The sequence below is a fragment of the Taurulus bubalis genome (genome assembly GCF_910589615.1).
Source record: "Taurulus bubalis genome assembly, chromosome: 5".
NCBI classification, from domain to species: Eukaryota; Metazoa; Chordata; class Actinopteri; order Perciformes; family Cottidae; genus Taurulus; species Taurulus bubalis.
Window position 1 is genome coordinate 8538028 of NC_136593.1, and position 23063 is coordinate 8561090.

A 23063-nucleotide genomic window follows, 5' to 3' on the forward strand; every position below is an offset into this window, starting at 1 on the left:
TAAATTTGCACTGCAAGCGCTGGTCGTACCGTTAGCTAGGAGCCGCTGGCTAAGCTGTCGTCACGTTGAGAGCTGCTGGGAGGCAATTAAAATGCTCCGAAAAAATATGATATGACCATGTTACCAGGCCTGCATCTAACAATGTTTTTGATAATGGATTAACCTGCAGGTTATTCTTCTCTATTAATTGTTTTGCATATCAAATCCAATACAATACAGTTTCCTTAGACCCAAGTTGACATATTCAGATTGCTTGTTTTGTGTAACTAATCAAAGTACACTAATAAAAGGGAAAAGAAGACCAAGCTAGTATTCACACGAAAGAAGCTGATACCATGTGTTTGGCTTTTTTGCTCAAGGAATTGCTTAATTAATTAATTAGCTGACTAATTGTTTCAGCTCTCTCTAAATGTCAGTAATAACACGTTGGAACAATATGCATAACACATGGTAAAGTAAAGCATAATGCTTCATTTAATGTAAGCAGCATATACATAGACCATCAAACCAATAAAATAGAAGTGTAGGTCGGAAAAACGGCACATTCCCAACACTCAAAAAGAAAACTTAATACAATTGAATAAAGATGAGATAATGATGTGCATGTTACTTGAATACTGAAGTGATCACAGCCAGAGGCATTGCTAGTCCCTGACCTCCATCATCAGGGCATTTGAGCATTTTAGAATCAAAATGACAGAAAGCAATAGACAAAAAATACTGAGCAAAGAATTAATGCAGAAATGAAAATACACAAAGTAGGACGAATGTAAACATATAAACCTCCAAATCCAAAACAAGCTCCAATGAGTCTTTTTCAGACTGCATCATACTATTTATGTAGAAAAAGAGCACTTTTTAGAAATGTACATATCTTTAAAAAATTATAAAATGGGATGCATTAAATGCTATAAAACAGCCCCTGTGTGTTTCCACCTCATGGGTTCATCACTGGGTGAACACACAGCAATAAATTAAAGGCTACTGTTATGATTTAGGGATCAGCTTTTTACAATTTGTACTGAAGTGCAAGAGGCAACCGCGGGGGTTACTAATAACCCAAGGCGATGTTCAACATGCTCATACAGGATTCACACACATTAACATACTGTACAGCACACTCAAGTAAGCCAGATAGATCTGAATGAAATCTAATCAGGAGATTATGACGGTTTCTCTGCTTATTTTCAAGGACGTTTCACAAAGTCAAACAGAACATAAAAACCATCAGAGCTGGGTAAAATGTGGTAATCAATTGGAGGTGCGTGTGTATTTATTCACCTCATCACGTGGACTAGACGATGTGGCTGGGAAATGGCTCTCTTGTGCTATTTCTATTTCTCTGCTTATTTTCAAAAGCTCTACTCAGCCATCCTAAACCACCTTGTGGCATCATTACTTCCCGTTGGTTAAACTCCTGCAAAAGCTTAATTCTGCAAGTGTGGACAAAAGTGAGCCTGGTGTGCGAGATATTAGGACATGTCGGCATGCTGAGTAACAACCACGATGAAGAAAACGAATCATGTTCATGACTGAAACAACAATCCCCCCTTTTGTTAACGTGAGAGAGTGCAAAAGAAAGGGTAGGTTGTAGAAACAAAAGGTAAAGGCAAAAGAGTCCCCGCGGACAATCAAAATTGGGAAGAAACATTCTGTTCGTTTTGCTTTTTATGTTAAGTAGGGAGAAATTGCAGATTTTTCTTTTGTGGGAACATGGTGAGTGACAGTTTGGCAGGCTGAAAAGAACTGGACAGTTTTACACTACAGGACTGCTGAAGACGGCAGTTGAAAAAATGGGCTCAAACTGCATTAGATTAATGAAGAGAGAGCCTGCCAGCCCATGAAATAAATAGAGAGGGAGGGGGATAGACAGAGAGAAGGGGGGATCTTATTAAAGAGAGAGGAATCGTATTAGAGAAATTGTAATGACTGTTAGAAAGTTAAAAAGTAAGAGAGCTTGTGAGAAATAGAGAAAAACAAAGAGGGCCAGTTTCCTGCAGACGCTACATTGGCAGCATGCAAAATCCTGCTGCAGCCCGGCGACACTGGAACACACTCACTGGTACTGTGGACGTGGAAGGACTGAGATCACTCCCAAATCCCTTTCTGTCCTCCATTCATTATGCATGGTTCTGTAGCATATTAGGGGCCAGAGTATATGATTTGTCTGGTTGTATGCTTGCAGAATTATTCACACTTCAGAGGAATAACCGACATACATTTCCTTTTAGTGAGCAAAACAGCCTTCCAAAAGCTGACTGGAGAAAGTTTGAATATCTATAATAATGTTACAGCCTCAAGTTAGTAACGATCAGAACTACACACTGATTCATGTTTGAAGGTCTCCGAGGACCCACAAACATGAACATGGCTTTCAGTTGCACTCTGGGCTTGGTAAATAGGTGGTTAATGTCTGAGGGCTCAGTGTTCAATTTCCGGCTCACAAAACAGCCTTTTCAACTGAAAGAAAAGTCACATTATTGATGGGTCCGAGGCAGACTTTTTTGCCTTCTCCGTGAAACACAGGATTGATTCCCAGCTGGAATTATGTTTCTAACCTTCTTTACGTGAAGGCGGAAAAGCATTTGTCCTTCAGAACCCATCACAGCCCTGAGAGTGCTGCGCTGGGACGCCTTATTTCAACTCCCAAGGGGCCAATAAGAGCCTTGAACAGGGCCGGTTAGGGTGCTAACTCCCTCGGGTATGTGCCTCCGTGGGTCAATTACGGAGGCACATGCACCTGCACCTGACAATTGTAAAACACCCAGATTAAGGAAACATTTTGTTAAGTGGTGGAAGAAGTATCCAGATATATTATACTATTTTGCACTGCTCTCATACCGTCGTTACAGCTGATAACGCAATATCATCTGATGGCGTTATTGCTACCTTAGCAAAGGTCCACCATATTTGTTTCTCAAGCCATTTAAAGCAGGCTAGTTTTTTTAAGGAGCAGAGCTTAAGTAGTCAATATAATACATTGTGAAACGGGTGAATATTAACAGACAGCATGCAAAAGATATTTTGTTCTTTGAACATTTAAGCATGTAAAAATAGGTCAACATTTTGCAGAAAATGTCCTCTGTGATGGATTATTATATGCTACTATTAAATTGTTAATTATGATGCAACAATGATGAAGTAGCATTTAACTGCTATAGCTGAGGTGGAGCTAGTTTTAACTAGTTCAATGGTTCCTAACTATTCGTAAACTATTCGTCACAAAATAAGTCTCAGGGCTCGAGAAATGGTTAAAAGAGATCTGCTCACAAATTTATATTCATTATTGGAATTGTCTGTAAAATACTGTAAAATAATTTTTGGTTGAACTGCTAACAACTCAGAGACTTCTGAAATGTGACAACGGGGCCAAACTCAACACTGCTTGTTTCTGAAAGGGGTCACAAGCCCAAAAGGTTGAGAACTGGTTTAATCTTTCACGATGCGTTGTTTTTTTATAGCTTATCATATGTTTTTATGTAAACCTATAGGTGTCAAACTGGAGTAAAAAGTACAATATTTGCCTCTGAACTGCTGTGATGTATTAGTGGAAATGCTAAAGTAAAGTACAGGTATTCAATTATCCTCTGTAACCTTCCATTTTATGATCAGTTTGATTATCAGGTTAATGTTTGGATATGTTTGTAATGGAGGAAGAAATAATGAACCATGCAGTCTGTGTTTGGTCCAGGAAGTGCAAGTCTGTGTAGAGCAGAGAGATGGGTTATAAATCTCAAGGGTTTCAGCACGAGCCACTTTTTCACATTACAGGGAGTCGTTTGAGTCAAAATTCTGATATAAATATCCCTCAGTGGAGCTTTAGCTACATTCTGAATGTGTCCCATTTGCCTCAACACGGATTCAACCACAGAGGGGGCTTCTGATGAGCTCACTGACTGAGGAGCTTGTGCTCACTGTTTAATTTTAAATGATTGAGCTACTGACTGTGAGTGTTCAGTACTGCTGGGAGTGATGAGGGCAGACAAGGGCAGAGCCATCAGGAGAGCCTCAGAGGCATCACATCCTCCAGATGGTTGAGAATCAAGGGGAGTGAGCAGTAGAGTGTGAGTGGTACTGGGACCTAGTCCAGGGCTTGATCAAGCCCGGTAAGGTCACCTGGGCCATGCGGGATGTCTGAAGTTGAAAGCCTCAAAACACCCACAATGATCCAAAGATAGATCACTCACTTTATGAGTTGATGTATGTTCACACGAGACAAGGTGGTTCCCAGATATCTGGGATCAAAAAGCTATCAGATTTCTTTTGACCATTGAAAAACTGGCAGCATTGTCAGGCGGTAATTGTTCGGGGATGTACAGTCTAAAGCAGGGTATATTGAGTTTATGGTCTCAATTGCTTGTTCCTATTTAGTAAATACTATCAGGACTGAAGAGAGACGAGCAGCATTGCTATTGAAGTAATTATTCACAGAAAGCTACCTACACATATACTCTTGGCAGTTTCTATTTCAAGACCTGGCTCACAGCCATAAGAAAGCTTGGCAGAACAATATAAATATTATTTCATGTCAATGGCGATAACATACAACATTATGTATCCAATAACTCTTTATACATTTGTGGGTTTTTGTGCCGGTATATAACTGCCCTGAACCTCAGATTCAGACTCAGTTGCAAGAAAACTTTCGCTATCAGTCCCATGATCTCGATTTAAAACTTGAGAGACTGTTCATTTGTTATGTTCTTTTTCTTATGTTTTTTTTTCAAAAAGAACTTTGTAATGTTTTGGAAAAACAACCTATACAAAATATTTTAAGTTATTGTTGTTGTTATTTGTATTGTATTTGTATACTTTTGGGAGTATACAAGTGAGTATTTTATTTGCAGACACTAATCTCTTTGAATTTCTCAAAATTAGATTAAAGATGGGGGTTATTGACAAAAAAAATCCATAATAACCTTTCAGCATATTTCATTTCAAGTGATACCCCAAGGTGGGCAGTTTTGGGGTGCAAAACAAAACACACACCAAAATGTGGAAATACACCCGTCCTAAACCCCTCCCACCCGAGACATGCTTCATACAGTAATCTGTACGAGTACCAGTCCTTTATTGTACACATCATCCCCATTATGACCCATTAAGCGGCAATTTAAGTTAAGCGAGAGAGATGGAGAGAAAATGTCTTCTACCCGTAGCTGAGTTTATGTGGAAGATGGTGAGAAATGGATGAATGCCATGAGTTACTGCTCTAGAAGCCCTGAGCAGAAGGCTAAACTATGAGCAACATTTTCTCTCAATATTTTTGATACGTCTGTCTTCTTGTGCACACACATCTGTATATGTAGGGCAGCCAATAGGAACGCCCTCTCTCTGAAATGATCTGTGATTGGTCTCCCGTAATGGTCTAGATTTTCTAACGCCTAAAAACAGACTTAAGAAGAGGTGCAGAAGTCTAGTTTTCTCTCAGACTACGTGAATTAAAGTATGCTGAAAAGGTTATTATGGTATTTTTGTCCAATGATGACAGGAGACTTTAAAAAATATATATCGCCTCCCTCAACTTTAAAAGGCCAATACTGACATACATGTTCTCCCTGTCAAAATGTGCTGAGATACATTCTCGCACTTTCTATATTTCATTTCTGTCATCTTTCTCAAGACCTACCCGTTGTTCCTGACAGGAGACAAAGGTCTGGAACCCCGGCGCCACTCCAAAGCCCAGCTGGTCTATGAACGGCGGCTCATTCTGGGTGTGGATCTGAACTTTGATCCCCGCTTCAAACGATGTCTCGTCTGTTGACAAGAAGAGGTTAGGACATTTACAACAGGGATGATGATTTGTATGCACACATCGGCCCACATGATCTACCCAGCAGCAGTTGTTACTAATCAAACAAAGACAAAGCTTTGCAGCGGTGGAATATGTTTCAGTCAGTGAGTGAAAAACAAGATCTAAAAACATTGAAATAAACACATGTGAATTTATAAAACATCACTGACGAAGAAGAAGAAGAAGAAGAAGAAGAAGAAGAAGAAGAAGAAGAAGAAGAAGAAGAAGAAGAAGAAGAAGAAGAAGAAGAAGAAACATTCCTGGAGTGGAATATACATTCGCTACATCTATGTTCTCCGAGGGATGACGATCACATTGAGGTCATTCAGGAGTTCGAAATTGCTGGAATATATAGTGGAATGATAAATAATTACTGGTTGATGACAATTTACGCCCCACAGAAATCATATTTACTGCAGGGGTAAATGGATAAATAAATAAATAAATAAATGATGATGAGGATAAAGGGAAAATCAATACAGCTGACAGCTTCCTTTGCTACAGCACTGCTGTATAGATTTTAAATGAAGCAGATGGGCCTCTTTGATACTGACATCGGGGGAACATCACAATGACATCGCGACTCAAGTCTATACTTGTGCAAACATATTTCTATCACGTTGTCTGAGGCTTGGATCTGCTTATCATGGCAGGCTGGATTCAAGAGATTTAGTTCCTTTGAGTGTTGGCTCGGGGATGAAGTGGAATGTCTGTTTCCTGCCATCTTTCCTCCCTGCTTGTCACACGGCCTCGTCCTCTAAGTGCCAGGCTTTCTTGCTGTTTTCAATTAAGGAGCTCAGGGATGCGACGGAAATTCAGCACGAGAGCCACGACAAGGAGCGACAGACTTTAACTGTTACACATCGCTCTTCTGAGACTCGACACAAAGCCATCTTCCGCCGATACCAAGACTAATGCTTGAGGCTTGGAGCAGCAACATATACGCGAGCAGTGCCCAAGCTCCTGCTCGCAAACGCGCATGTCATCTTTAAGTCATTGCCATCTGTCATCTTTGTACAATTGGAATAATGATATTCAGGCGGAACCTTGCAACAAAATGGAAATCAGACTTGACGCTGTGCAAGCATGTCACGCTGCCTCAAAGTTATTTCATGGCCTGTGCTTTGCTGTGAAATAATTTCAGATATGCAACAATTACGCATTAAATCTGAAAGAAAAAAAGTAAATGTAGCCTGGAGACATAGCGTTGCTATGGTTTTCACAAGAAAATCCCAAGCGTGTCAGTGAAAGACTGCAGGGAATCCCATTCTTATCAAACTACATCATTACACCTGCGCACTTACATTTTCTTGGATGTCTCTATGTAATCGTCACGCTGAGGTCTTGGAACTATTTGATCAGGGTCTCAGGGGTTGCCACTGTTGCCTCAGAAAGATGGGGTTTGAAATCGAAGCGCCCAGCTGTGTTGTTTCTGTGAGGAGTTTGCACGTCTGCCTGGGTTTCCTCTGATTGCTCTTGTTTCCTTTCACACTTCATGTGAAGTAAAAGCTTTACATCGCCTGTATGTGTGAAAGTTAGTGTCGACATGTGTTAGAAACGCTCATAGGCTCCTGGGTAACCTTCCTCTCACATAATGCATGCTGAAACCTGTTCCAGCCCCATGGCACCCTGAAGGAGATAAGTGGGCATGAAAAATGGATGGATGGAATCACTCACAGTTTTGCGCTTCAACCATGCGTACACTGATTTCATCACACAGAATCTGTTTTATTAATCTTTCTTCCTGTGCTATATAATGTGCGTACATTTAGAACCCCTTCTGACCAGGAGAACCAACAAACCCTTTGTGTTACACAAATACACACTTGTAAATAATTGATAGATTGTAAACATCCACAACATATTTGTATTATTATTCATAAACTATTTATGAATTATTTTATTATTGCCTATTAATGTTGTTTTGTCCACTGGTTTCTCACTTAACTGTGGAACCTTATAGGAGATCCAGAGGATCTGTTTATGATATTAAGGGGGGTTGGAGGGGTCGGTCGGTGATACAAAAAAAATACAAAAACAAAGAAATAAGAAAATAAAAAGTAAAAAAAATAAAAATATTATATAGGTGTGCCAAGAGACTGTGCATCTGTCTGTAAAAAATACATTAACTTTGCTCGACTGTAATATCCCCAATCATGCTGTTAAATTAGCATCTTAGTTTGCCAAGCTTTTCCATCTCATCTAACAGGTAGGGAGATGGAAAAGCTTAGCAAGGGAGAAGGGCTGAAATAATACCGTTTATAGAATTACATAACCTGCATATACATCTATATAGAAGTTTTCATATTACATTTGGCTTGCGCTGCAGCTTCTTGGAGCTCTAAAGGATAACTCCGATATTTTTCAACCTGAGCCTTATTTTCCCATGTTTTTGTGTCAAACTGACTAATAAGGACGGCAGTGTTGAGTGAGAGAGCTGCAGCTCACGGACTGTAATGTTATCATGTTTGGGCACTTCGGCAGCGCTAATTTGCATCCACTAAAAGTGCTTGTTTTTGCCACTGACAGGCTTTCTCCACCCTGATTGTTATCATAAGAATAAGTATGTAAGTATCATAAGTAGAAGTACATTTCTTAGATTATATAAAGTGTCTGATAACATTATGGAAAAAGTCTTGTTCAGTGAGAAGTCTTGTTCAGAAATTGCAAGTGCCTGCCAGTAAAGAGAGTTATCTAAAGGATTATCAATGTCATGGCTAATTGTTTGAATTATTTGAACAACGTAAAGGAGGTCTTTGAATTCAATGGCCGCCTGTATATTTGAGCAAGAGTATATGGATGAAGAGCTCGTACAGACTGATGAGCGGATGAAGAGAGAGAGAGAGCGAGAGAGTGGGCAACAGGCCGAGGAGGGTGAACCAGCAGAAAAATAATAACATTTTATTATTATTATTCATTATGCTGCCTTTTTGTCACTGTGGCAACTCCACAGGTGGGCAGTACATAGTGGGGTAATGGGGAACAAAAAGCTTTCAAAAGAGCAGTACAGCGTCACGGTCAGGGAACACGTACCGAGTTTACAAGCCCATGTTTGCTTGCGGTGCTTTCAACACGGTCTGTAAATGTCCTCATCATCTGATAGATCATTGATCCTCCATTCCATCCATCCATTGTTTTAACAAACACATATTGTATCTGATATACTGAAACTGAAGCAAATTAAGAGTAAATTTGTAATCTATGTTTGAAGTTAATCATGTTTATTCATTTATCAAAAATCCTTTCCAAGGGCAGCGCTTTCTTGTTTGTTGCTGTTGTTCACAGTAACTCTAAATTAAAGTAATTCTTTATTAAGGCTAGAACGACTTACAGAGGGAAGTGTTGACCATATTTGGCATTCTGGAGGTGTTTCTGTATGTAAATGAGCCTCTACAGGAACGAGGCCGTGGTTGAATAGGTTAGATTCATCATTGTTCATTATGTGAAGTTGTGCGTGTACTTATTGGATAAATACGCACGGCTCTTACGCACACATTCAGAACTTCCATGCTTTGAGAAAGAGGCCCCAGGTGTTTGAACTGGCATGTTATGCATGACACGGCATCCAGCCAGATGAAACTAACAGGTACTAAATGCTGTTATAATAGGACTAATCAATGGCCAATCTGCATCATTTTGGCATAATGACAAAACCTGCAAACTAATCCCCTTAAAAAAATAAACTCTGACAACAACATAAACAATCATTAAATAATATTAAAATAAATTGAATAATGAAAAGGGAGTAAAGTAAATGTGTGTGCATTGCAGTTATTGCATCCTTAGATTTCCATCACACCCTCTCTTGGAAAAGAGTTTAATCATTAAATAACCTTACATAAAGCGCATTAAATATTAATATCTTTAAATCATTTAGGCTTGGATGCAGCTTTATATTCATATATTAGAGGCACAGTGTTCTGCTTCATGTTTTATGATGATCATGTGCAGTGTGTTTCTGTGACCATATTGAGCTGTCTCTTTTCATTCATTGCCTAGAGTATATCAAATATTGATACAAACACACAGCCGCATATGCAGCTGCATTCAAGTCAAAGTTTCAGGGGGTCTTGGAGCGTCACTGAGGAGTCAACTGTATGGATGAGGGGTCGACTCTGAAATGGAAGAGCCTGTAGCCTCTATTGATTTCATATCTGGCAAATGGTTCTGCTCTTGGTTTATTCATGTGGACTTGAAGCCGAGCTGACAAGTGATACAATTATCCTACAATGACATAAAATGTTCCTGATCAATATCCATCTGTCCTTATAAAGATTAGTCAATAACATCCAGTGAACAGAGTGCATTTCAAATATTCAGAGCGTGTCATTTTCAAGCTCATCAGTCATAACTAATGAAAGTGTGGAGAACATTTCAGAGAATATTTCATATTTCAGGTTCCATAACTTACCATACATTTGCTATAAATACAATTTATCTTTAACCTATTTGGTCTCAAGTATGCATGTTCGCTACACTAAATGGATTTAGGGTTTCACAGTTACATCAATAGTGCAATACAGCAGCCAGTCAGGCCTCAAGCTCAGGGATTAGAGAGCCCTGGGATATGATTTCCCCCCTGAGAGGATAGAGCACTAACACTGAAAATAACCAGTTACTTTGGTGTTTAATTGGTATAAAAAAAGAATTATCTCTTTTAAACTCAGAGACCTCACTTAAGGGCAAACACAAACCGCAATCTTGTGGTTTTAGCTGAGGTCTTCAGTACTGGGAGCGGGATGTTTCATGTGCTGCATCCTCAAGGTAAGCTTACCAGTCTCTCCCCATACAGGCAAGTACTCATCCTGCTGGATATCCAACATCAGTTCCAGGCCGTTGCCCATCCCACCCTTCATCGTCACCATGAGGGGCTGTCCATCTTTGCCTGAATTAAAGGTGTAGCACTTCCCATAGCGCGTGAATATCTGAAATACACAAAAGAGACAGTGGTGTTAGTGATACCTGGCCACAACAAGACGACAGGAGAGAAAGGCGGCAGTTCTGACCGATAAGTGGAAGATCTCAGCTTGCAGCTGTGAGCGTTAAATCCCGTAAAAAAAGTGGAGATGAAGGTTGTGCGGAGGAGGTGATTGTTTCAGAAGCAGCTGAGAAGCACCGTTACCGGTTATCGGTATGCTGTCAGCCGCAGACCTCAGAGGTCTCGGTGTTGAGACGCTGTTGACAAACCGAGCCTTCATCCCTCTCAGTGCTGCATGATACAGTGTGTGCTTGAGTGAATATGACATGACTTTTATTTTTAGAGTGGGATATCCTCACACAACAACAATGAATTCTGGCATCGAAGTAAATCTTGCCAAAAGAGATTGACGTTCTTCCCAGAACTCCAGCTTGAGACTGTTTACATGAAAGAGAAGGTAATTATTTCTGTTTTTATGTACGGAGCGATGATTATCATTAGAGCTAAAGCAATTAGTCAATTCATCAATTAGTCAGTTGACAGAAAATTAAACAGCAAATCATTTTTCAAGCAAAAGTGCCAAACATTTCCTGGTTCCAGCTTCCTAAATGTTTATTTGCCATATATTATAGTACAATTATTATTTGGCAGTTTTGGACTGTTGGGCACTGGGATATTAAAATTGGGAATTGGTTTACTATTTTGTGAAATTCGGAGAGCAATTGATTATTTAAAAATAGTTATATTGCAGCGCTAATGAATACCAAATCTTGGGCCGCAACTAATAGATTTTCAAAACAAAGCGACTGGTTCATAGAATATACTTAATAAAAAAGTCTGCTCTTTTTCTCTCCCAACTGCATTAGAAACATCTTGAAACGAGCAGGCCAGATCAAGCGAGCGAAACATGCTCCAGTGATTCTTTTATCTCCACAGTATAACACAAATCTGCAGCTGCAACTTGGAGAGCAATGAACATGGTGCAGCCTCATCACATCCTAACTATACCTGCCTTCGGATTACATGCCTGGAGTGTTTTCTGTCTCATTAGTGGTGGATCAGGAATACACCGAACGGTAATACTGGAGAGCTACGACAGAGCGCACCAGGAAAAAAAACTCTGATCTATTGGCAAAGACATGATTGCCAGCGATCTAATGGATGTGTAATTGAATCATAGACATTAGGAATTGAAAAGCCATGGCCCGGATCCAAAATAAAAACGTTCCTCTACTTTGTTGTCAAGCCACATGATTGTGAGTCCTGCATCAAAGCTTCCTCGCCCACAATTAACTTATCATTAACCTTCAACATTTTGACATTCATATGAGGAAATGGTAAAGGGAAGAGGAGGAGGGGCTCGAAGAGAAGAAATGACAATGGGAGCAGAAAAGTAATAACTGAAATAAGCCCCCGTTGTGTCCTCCACTCTTTGTCTACTAGAGATACAATACAACAGATGCAATAGAGATTTGCCGTCATTGTGAGATAGCGGGACAAATAACTTCATCACAACTCAGATAACTTGAACAAAGTGCTTTTTTCATTTTAGCTAAGACGTTGTTTTATTTATTGTGATGACCTTGGAAAAACAAACGAGGCATTTATTAGTTATGAGTCAGACATTAGCACTTCATGACAAATTATTCAAATGTCACAAACACCAGATGCACGTATACAGAAATAAATTGCATTCATGTCTCACAAAGAAAAAGTTTGTATTATGGGAATTCTGTTCAGTCAAGTGTCTGGGAAAGAATGGAGCGGAAATCACAATGGATTGCCTCCCAGGGTGCGGTTATATGGGAGCTTTCAAGACACATAGTGGGGAAATGTAATAAAAAGCCTCCTAATATTTATTTGGTCACAATATAAGATGTGACCTTTCAAGTGCGAAAGTGGCAAAACTGAGTTTGAAACCGTGTCAGCAACACCCACCTATATGTGCAGTGACTCCAGAGCAGGATATGATACAGACATCAATAAAATGCCCCTGAAATCCCTCTCGCCTCTCCCTATAATTAGATTACTGTTTGTCATTACTCTTTGGAATAAAAGGAAAGGGAATCATATGATATCCAGGCACCACCTGCACAAAAACACCTGATGATGAGGATGCAGACAAAAAAGGTCTCTGAGACTTTTACGTGCACCGATTTTCCCGATGAGAACAGCCAACTTTACTCAAAAAAAACAAAAACCAGACAATTCTTGAGCCAATTTCTTTCCACGGCTTTCACCTGCTTACAGATAACAATGACTGATTGTTCAGGAGACAACGCTGAACATTCAGCGGCAGAGGATACGCCACTCGCACTGGAAACAGAAAAGCATTTGGCAGATATGCATCAAAAGAACAGTGTTGGTAATCGTGCCGATGCACACACGTTTGTGCAAGAGTATGAATGAGCAAGCACACACGGGGAGAGAGTGTACAGTGTTTTTGCATGCACGTCTGCAGCCACCCTTTGCTCGCCATCTGCGCGTTTGTGTTGATAATGTGGTGATTGACTATACAGGAGGCCTGTCGTTCAGAGTTGCTGTGGTAACCAGGAGATTGTGCTGGCTGTATTGAGTAAAGAGCAGCAGCGGTGGGGGCCGCTCGTGACCTTGGGGAGTCAGGATCTTTCATTGTGTTCTGCAGCTTTGAGGCTGGTGCTCAGACTCAACGTGCTTCTTGATGTCTGACGATGGAACAGCCCGTCTGTCTTATTCCGTGTTGTCGGGAGCGGTTTGTGCAGCATAACAACTCCACAAATATGTTTTCACAATTCAACAGGAGCTCTTCTGCGGGGGAAAAAAATTCAACCTTTTACACGCGGCAGAAGCCCCATCATCGTGAAAAACAAAAGAACTCTAAAGTGGAGCAATCGGAGCAGTGTTGAATGGCTCGACACAGCGATGGTAAACACTAAAACTTGTGAGCATTACCTTATTGCTCAAATATATTTAGCATTCGGGGTGAGCAAATATATGGGATGGCTCAGCAGCTTTTCTGAGGAGATAAATCGGAGCTCCACGCTGAGCCCTATATACATTGCATTTAAAGTGAAAACCGCTGTATCTTCTGAACTTGTAAACGCAGGAATTAAATATTTAAACCGACCCCTCAGAGGAGGAAAAACACTGAGAGAGACATCACCCTCTCTCGTTCTCACAGGGTGTAGAAATGTCACTGTCTCTTTCTTTGATGAATAATTCAGACACACAACCCCAGACTGTTGAGATGGCCCTCAGCTATCCTTCACATGACAATATGACAAGGATGCAAGCTGTTCCCTAAAGTTGCCAGGGAACCACTTTCTCCCCTATTTATTGATTTCAAAATCCGCGCTGAGCACGATGGTGCGACTTGTTACCGCAGCAACAAAAACAAACGAAAGATTGACTGAATCAACTCAGCTAAAAATACGATTTGCTAAAGCTAATTATATGTTATGTACTATATAATTAATTTACAACAGCAAACACAGTAATTAATGACTAAACAATGAAGTGGGGCAATTTACTGTTCTGGTGTGTTCACTTTCTGTCATTGTACTTTATCGGCATGTGTTACAGCGTACTTCATTTTACGCTGAAATACAATCCAATACAAACAATAAAAACATGCCACAGATTTGAACTTCTAAAACAGCCTCAACAAATACTAGTGCAAGCTTCTCAGACCTCTCAAAAATAATCTCACCTCAAATCCAATTGAGTTCTTGTGGAGTTTATTTTTTGCAAACTGCTGTTTCAAAGTCAAGATTGAACTTTGAACCTCAACGTTTTGAAGGCAATATGGATGAAAAGTCCCAGAGGTGATAAGAATCATGGGAAGTTTGATGGCAACTGAACACACTTTAATTTGCTGTTGAGGACTGTGATACTCACAAAAGCCCCAAAGGATGTTGAAATGAGACATTGTGAGATTATATTTGAGGTTTTTCTGTCCACCTGTTGTACTTCACTTTCTAAAAAATGCCTCTAGTTGTCAGAGAGCAGATGTGACACCTGTTAAATAAAATGCGTATGGTCGCACTGCATTATGGAGGTATGAGTGATTTTCCTGTCAAGCCCCAAACACAAAGTTAGTGATTAGTGACATCGTCAAAGTGGCACATTTAGCCAGTCATAGTGTCATATATTTACCTCAAGAGGTGGTGGAGAGCAAAACATGAGCAACATATTGGACTTTATAACTTGTTGTGCCACCACCAAGTAGCCAAAACATCAATATGTTCAATATATAAACAGTTCAATATTACTGTTTTAGACGGAGGAAACTTCATCTCTGATGACAAATCATTGTAGCTATTCTGTAAACTTGAACTATACTGTCTGGTCAGTTACTTATATCAGATGAAGAGCAAAAATACCACTGTTTCCAGAAGCTGGTGCTTTTTAGTGTTAGCGTGGAGTTCTTTCTGAACATTTCATCCACAAATCGACAAAAAAAACAACTACACTGAGTGTCCAGACGGAGTAAATACACCTTCAGTTGGACTTCCTTATCAGATTTAAGAGGGAACGCTGTCAATCAATAGGGTGCAGGGAGACTCGGGCTGACTGCGTGTTCTCGGATGGATTTTGTAGTTGAAATCAATGTCTGAGACCTACGAGTAAGGTGAGACCCGCGTGATGATAAATAAGCACGGTGTGATGTTAAAACACAGATACAGAAGGATGGAGCAGCTGCATGCAGCGAGGGATGGATCAACAAGGCCGGTGGACCAAATTTATAGTTTCAAGAGCAACTCTGCAACATGGGGAGTTCCAGCTCAAAAAGTCAATACATCCTGAAACTTATTGTGTGTAGACGGGCTCGTCTTCCTCCTCCACACCTCACTTCTGTGTGATGTGATGTGATTATTTTGGTCCGTCTCACGGCGACAGGCCCTGTTGCCCGCCCCGAGGCCGAGCAGGGCATCATCGATTATCCACGCACAAGCACATATCACCAAAAGTCAAACCTCAGCATTATTTTCATCTCAGAAATAGGTTGCTGTTGCTTGTTCACCCTTTAAAATGCTCTGCACAAGATGAAGCGTTTCTAAAGATGTTGGGAGGGAGACATGTGTTTGACTGTGATAACTTGTTTTGAGGTTCCAGATGGGTTGCATATATATATACTTGTTAGAAGAAGAAAAATGCTTCTGTTTGATGCATTATTTTGGGGACGTGGTTTGACACAGAGACTGAGGGCTGCAACAGAAGCAAGCAAATTATTCATTTCCCTTAAAACATAAAATAGCCCCGTTCTAAACGGCAACGGATTTCCCAACATCAAACTGTGTTTCAAACACAAATTTGGGTAATGAGGTGGGAGAGAGAGAGAGGAGAGAGAGAGAGAGAGAGAGAGAGAGAGAGACGCTGGCGATGATGGAGTGGAATCAATGTGGCTGCATTTGACCAATGAGGCCAGCGTTAACTGTTGTTGTAAAGCCTCGCTAAATTAATCAAAAGTCTTCATTAGGGGTAAATTGGTCTCTTGCGGGCATCGGCTTGTAACCACATTGATCCAGCAGTGATAGACGAGAAGAGAGGGACCCGGTCCAGACCATATAGTGACCGCAATCATCTCCAGGGATTCGACTTCTGATACTGTTTGGTGTCATAACTTTCCATAGTGTCGATGGGCGAAACAAAAAGAGAAGGGGAATAAATGAGGGAGAGAGATAGAGAGAGAGAATAACAAAGAACTCCAATAATATTTTTGTTTAAATGCAAATATCACAACAACACTTCCAGTCCTGTCAATTCAGTCAATGTATTAAATTGACAGGAGACATAGACTGTGAGCTTGAATCCAATTATGTAAAGTAAATCTATAGAGAGTATACAACCCAGGATACTTCCATTTCAACATAAGCCTCTATGGAGTGAGCTGCTTCTCATTACCACGGAAGGGAGCGGAGGAATGCGCATTGTGTGTACAGCCTGCTGGACTGCATGTGTCCAAAGAAAATGAATCACTTCACGAGTCCATATCCGTCCGCGCAAACGCACACAAGCTATACGGAGACATGCAATTACTAATGGCTCACCTCCTGACTTAACCCAGTAATCGAAAGGAGAAAAAAAAACTGCATCCACCTCTAACAGCTACATCAACCTGTTGGGAGGAGGGGGTTTGAAAACAATGAATTCAACTTTGGCGACACACTCACGGTGCTGAAATTACGCGGCCCGCAGAGCTCTCCCTTGTACCGGCAGTATAGCAGCATCTCCTCCAGCTGGTGCCCCAGCCGGTCCAGCAGCTGCCTCATGGACGGCTGGGACTCCGCGGGGGGAGGAAGAAAGTGGTTGAAGTCCAGAATCCGAGACAGAGGGGACCAGGGCGGCTCACCTCCTCCGCCGTCCCCCAGAGGCGTGAGCGCCTCTCTCGCAGCGGGGGAGACCTGCCAGTTCCTCCCGAAGAGCCCCAGCCACCTTCCCGCGCTGAATATGTCCGTCTTCTTCATGCGCCGCGGCAGCAGGAGGTTCTGGTTGCAGATGGTGACGGCGGGGAACACGAGCCGCTTGGCGTACACCATGTGCGCCTTGCTGTACACGGGCGAGGAGAGCAGGTAGCGCACTCGGTTGGAGGACCAGGTGAAGAGCAGAGCCAACGCGGCCACGAAAGCCAGCAGCCACGCGACCCTGCGGGGGTAGGAGCCGCTGAGGAAGATGTGCCTCAGGCCGTGCAGGGTGGTGTGTTTCAAGAAGAGCTTGCCGGCTTCGGCGAGGGAGCCCGGTCTCGGTTTCGATCCCGTTGAGTCGCACTGGCACATTTTGGAGAAAGGCTCGTGCGCGCTCCTCTACACCGGCGCCGCTGTGGTCACAGTGAATGAGCCTCTGCGCTCGCAGATGGCTGCTGTTTCTCAGAGACTTTGGAGAGAGAGAGAGAGGGAGAAAGAGAGAGAGAGAGAGAGAGAGAGAGAGAGAGAGAGAGAGCTCCTCTCTGAGCAGCATCTTGTGGGTGATGGGGGGGTATTTTGTTAGTCGCACAACGCTTCCTGGGGGTGCGAAGTTCTCTAGAATGATTTAGTGCCCGACTGTGCAGCAACAGGAGTCAAACGGATTATTTCATCAAAATTGTAAGTCGTTAGTTGCTGGAGATCGAAATAAATGCACATTCATATTGCGAGTACACATCTCTTCTGTCTTCTGCCTCCCAATCTTGATCCTTACTTTCCCCATCTTCAACCTCAGCCAACACCTACACACCTACACACACACACACATACACACACACACACACACACACACACACACACACACACACACACACACACACACACACACACACACACACACACACACAGACACACACACTCTCTTTCTCTCTCTCTCTTTGCTCAGTACTGTACTGAATAAAGTCATTGGCCTCAGCAGAACATTTGAGTCCCTTTTTAAACTCATCACACACACACACACACACACACACACACACACACACACACACACACACACACACACACACACACTCTCTTTCTCTCTCTCTTTGCTCAGTACTGTACTGAATAAAGTCATTGGCCTCAGCAGAACATTTGAGTCCCTTTTTAAACTCATCACACACACACACACACACACACACACACACACACACACACACACACACACACACACACACACACACACACACACACGGTGGTAATCCCTCCTGGCTCACAATTTGTATTCTTCCTCAAAACCGAGCGCTGCATCAGAGGACCATACTGTGGAGACTGTAGTCTATTTCATTACTGTTCCACTAGTTGAATCTTAATTATTGCAGTGCAGGAAAAAAAACACATTCACTGGGCGTTATATTGGCAACACTCCGGTTCCAGCGAAGTAGTTGACATTCCCGGCTGTCACACGTCTCTGACGTGTTTCTGTGAAAGATGTGAAATGTTCATGTGGAAAAACAAAAAGGTCAAGATGCTTCTGGTAAAATGCAAATCATGTTGCACGTCTTAAAAACATCTCCCAACGTCCCAAAGAGTCTAACTTAGATTGAATTGTTTCTCTGCACAGTTGGAGGGAAACCTGTTGGCTGGAACGCATCATTGACGAAATGTTTTGCGTCTCTTTCTCTCTCTCTCTCTCTCTCTCTCTCTGGGGTGTTGATTAAGTGGTTGTTCATGCATGGTTGGTCATCATCACACAGTGTTCCAATCCAGAGAAAAAGCTGGACAACATGCATGCCTAATTTTCTCTGTCTGCTCCTACTTTTTGGCACATGAGTGTGTGTGTGTGTGTGTGTGTGTGTGTGTGTGTGTGTGTGTGCGTGTGTGTGTGGTTTACTGCGTGACTTGGGGGAAGGTGGTGAGAAGAAAATGGTGTAAGTGAGCAAGAGAAGAAAGAGAGCATGAATAAGGAGAAGTTTTCTTGCAACTCAGGTAATTGCTGAGTTCTGGGAACATGGTAACAATGAAAAGTCCTTCCAACAGTCAGACCATCAGGCAGGTTGTATGTGTAAGTGTAATAACACACTTTTTCGCCAGATTATCTAAAACACTTTCTTTGGAGGTAAAAGAGAAACTGACAACAACTAAAATGTAATAACACCTCATTACACACTGAACAATTTGCATAACTACTAATATGGTAAATCCAAATGTTTGATGTTAAACTGTGACGGATGTTTAGAATCGACAGCCTTTCACGTTCGACATCTCCTTCAAAGACGTTTGGCTAACGTGGGTGGGAGGTTGGATAACCAACCACACAATAGAGGGCAACTGCTCCCAGCATTTCAAAAAGCAAAATTTCAATTAACTTCACTCTAACATAATTAGTTGTAAGTGGCTTTGCTCTCATGGTGAAGTAAATCTGCACTAAATGTTTTTTTCCCCATTTCTGGTGAACTCTGACCATTTTACCTTTATATAACCTTCGCCGAGTAAAACAGATTAAAAGCTTGTAAGACATGTCGATGGTACAAACAGTTCGTTAGAATAAACTGTGTGAGCTTATTGCCTCATTAGTGACCAAGCTAACGAGACAATACGCGTCAATGAGTATTAAAAATGGTGTACAGTGTTGAACAAAGGTCCAAGAGGGAGTAAACAGTCCAGTAGAGATCAAATACAACTGCTTTATCTACTACTGTCTCTAAATGTAACGCTTGAAGTCCATCAGTCGATCGGGTTGTACCCACATGGTTGAATCCACTGATTGTTGCTTTGGATGAAAGCTGAATACATTTAATGTAAATAGAGGGGAGCTCTGAGAGCTAATGTGACTGACTAGCTGTTAGCTCACCCACTAACGCTGCAAGTATTGTCACTAATTCACATTTGACAACTTAACTGTGTGTCAAATGGTTTGTCCAAATGTCAAAATGATTCAAATTTTATTTAAGAATATGCACCACAAAGCATGATGTATTGAGTTACATAATAAGGGTCTTAATGTGGGTCCTGCTGTAGCGCCTGATCATGAGGTCTTGAAGGGGGTCCCAATGTTTTCGTGGAAATAATATTTCCACACAGCACACCGGGGTTCAGGCAGTACTTCAGCATGGAGCTGAACACATTAGAGAGAGAGAGAAGTCATCAGCTCCACTTTGCCCTGGGGTCCACTGGCAGGTTAATACAGCTGGGCCTGGCGGTGTTTTTTAAGCCCCGTCTGAACATCTGGCCACTCCTGTTTCTTGTTCCATTGTGAAAAAAAAGAGAGATCCAAGTTGTAAAGAAGCTCTACTTTAATAGTCGTGTATTATGTTTGTTTGTGTGTGGCAATTAAGGAATGTTTTAAGCTGAAGTTAGACTTTGTGTAACGTCAATCTTGTCATCACAGGATGTATGCCTACGCTCTGTGCGGTAGTCCGCGTACCCCAAATTTGTTGTGACCACACGGACTTGCGCATGTGTGAAACAAGTCCAACAAAGCGGACAGTATAGACAGAACCACTAAGCATCTGTGGTGTCCGCAGTTGTCGGTGTAGACGTCCTTTTATGAGGGAAACCAAGGCTTTAGGTGAAGAGAAGATTGTGTTACTGGGTTTAAGTGAGGGAAAGATTGTGGTAAGGCGAACTATAATCGCAGGACTGTGAGTACTTCCTACTTGGTCTGAGTCTTGGAGAATCTAGACTTTTTCTTTTTGTACTACACCTCATAAACCCACAGACTACATGCTAGTGCACATAGAGTGTACATGACAGGAGAGTCGAGCACTATGAACAGATGAGATCAGGCAACCAGCAGCAGATTAATCTCTCCCCATGTTTTTTGGATACGGCCTTCTTACTCATCCTTCATACGTTACACTCTAACACACGTCATAACGCCCCCCCTGAGGGCGATCAAGTCTTCTACTTGGGCGATTACTCATGTTTTAACGGGCGATGGTGTCATGGAGAACGGTTACTCAACTGCGGTCCCACGGTGGCTTCACGGTGGGATACCAACAATGACATATTCAAGAATTGTACCATGGAAATCAATATGTGCTTGATTAACTGTGTGTCATGCGCAGAAAGACCGTGTACCTGTGAACGGGAGTGGAAGAAAGTGAGAGAACATGACAGATCCGGTGCAAACTGGAGACTTACTGTTCAAGTTGAACTTCCCTTATTTGGTGGGCGGTGCGTCTGAACAGAGCAGAAATAGATCCTGACGCTTTTGGCCTTTAGCAGCATTTGTTTGACCCCGTTTTGCCGGCCAGCTCATCAACAGAGACACTCGGAGGAGAGGCTCAGAGCAACAAGCTAATCCGTCAGGGTGAAGGGATAACGATGTACTGACTTGAGAAACACAATCAAATAGCAAGTGTACCAACAACAGAATTACGAATGCACGTTGCTATGAAACTGCGGTTGAAGAGTTTCACTAATGAAGACATTATGAAAGCAAACAAGGATATTTGTTAGGGGACCTCAGGGACGTATCTTAAGTCTTTTAATACCTACGCATCTGAGGTGTGAATAAATGTTCTGTTTGATTGACTGATTCTTAAAATAAACCACCACTACACAAATGGATATAAGGGCGACACAGTATCGAACTCATCTTTCACCGATTCAATCAAGAGTCAATGAAGAGAAGTGAAAAAAAAAATCCCATTAAAAAGAGCTGTTTCTTTGACCAGCGGCGGGTGGAAAAATGCAGACTTTCGCTTAGAGACGTATTGATTTTCCAGTGCTGTGTATACTTCCATAGCAGAATCTTCGAGTCTATAAAACGGCTGCTTACTTATTTCTTCAAAGATTAAAGATTCCGAGCTTCAGAAAGCCGTTGCCTTGAAGGGAAATAAACATCTGGCATTACTATAATCAAAACCAGCCTCAACTTAATTTCGGTGTGAATCTGTCTTTTGCAGAGTCATTTCAATGACGTTATGGAGACAAATCCTTGAGCTGATGAACATAAAGCTGATGGGGACATAGAAACATTTAAAAGTCCAGACTTGTCAGCAGCACTACAAGGAAACAAAAAGGGATGTAATTACGAAAACATTCTAGGTCCGCAAATGTCAGCATCCATTGCATACGGATGTCATGAATTTTCCATCGCAGGCCATTAAATACCACAGAGAATTAGTTGCTTGATCGCGAGGAGCGAATGTGAATAAGAGTAATCAGTTGATGGCTATATGTTTTCCAGTGGATTTTTGCCTTCACAGTTCCTCTAAATGAGAAACAAACTTCAATTTCAATCAGCGAATGTTTAAAAGCCAACTTAAGATGAACGCAAAGACACCGACAAGCACCGACATTTAAAAGTTGCTACTTGACGTCACATCTTATCAGTGGTTTTAGCCTGCCAGGCAGGATTACACTTTTTGGCATGCAGTGTGTGCCATGCACAGGGCAAAATGTCACGCTGTAGTTCTTTTTTTCAGTATTTAAGCAAATTAAAAATTGAGAAATCATCACAGAGCTACCTGCCGGATAGTTCTGACCTTTAATGCATTTATGGCTACACACATGCGCTACATACAAATGCGCATATGCGATTTGTATGTATTTCCTTCTCTTACTCTTTTCATGAGCCTCTCTGTTCTCTTTTTTCCAAGGTATCCAGATTTACATTTGCATGCTTGTGGTGTATCCATGTTCTGTTATCTACCTTTGGATATGGTCACGTAAAGATAGAATAGAATAAAAAGAAACCCACTGAGTCTGTGGATTGAAACTAGAGCCGCTGAGACCACAAATCAACAAATCTGAACAGGAAACGTCATGAAAACCCTCTCTGGTGTATGAGGACGCTGAGGGGTAAACAAACCTTGGGTCCACATCGCTCTGTGCATCTGACTGCACGCACTGATGGCACAGGGTTTTGTTTGTGAGAGCTCTGGGTTGTCGAGGCACTCGGCAGTAAATCAAACTGTCATTCTGCGTCGGGATGTGGGGTGGGGTGAGTCAAACTACATGACACAAGGTGAGCAACAAGCTC

General features: G+C 41.7%; 1 protein-coding gene across 1 annotated transcript in view; it reads right to left on the minus strand.

The window, feature by feature from the left end:
- The window catches only part of asic1b (acid-sensing (proton-gated) ion channel 1b), a gene marked incomplete at both ends in the record, with an annotated part of 145521 nt that overhangs the window by 11323 nt on the left and 111135 nt on the right, over positions 1-23063 (minus strand). The window contains 2 exons of the mRNA XM_079217946.1: positions 5630-5757; positions 10569-10719. Of these exons, the coding sequence (XP_079074072.1) occupies positions 5630-5757; positions 10569-10719 (279 nt within the window). The remainder of the gene's footprint in view (positions 1-5629; positions 5758-10568; positions 10720-23063) is intronic.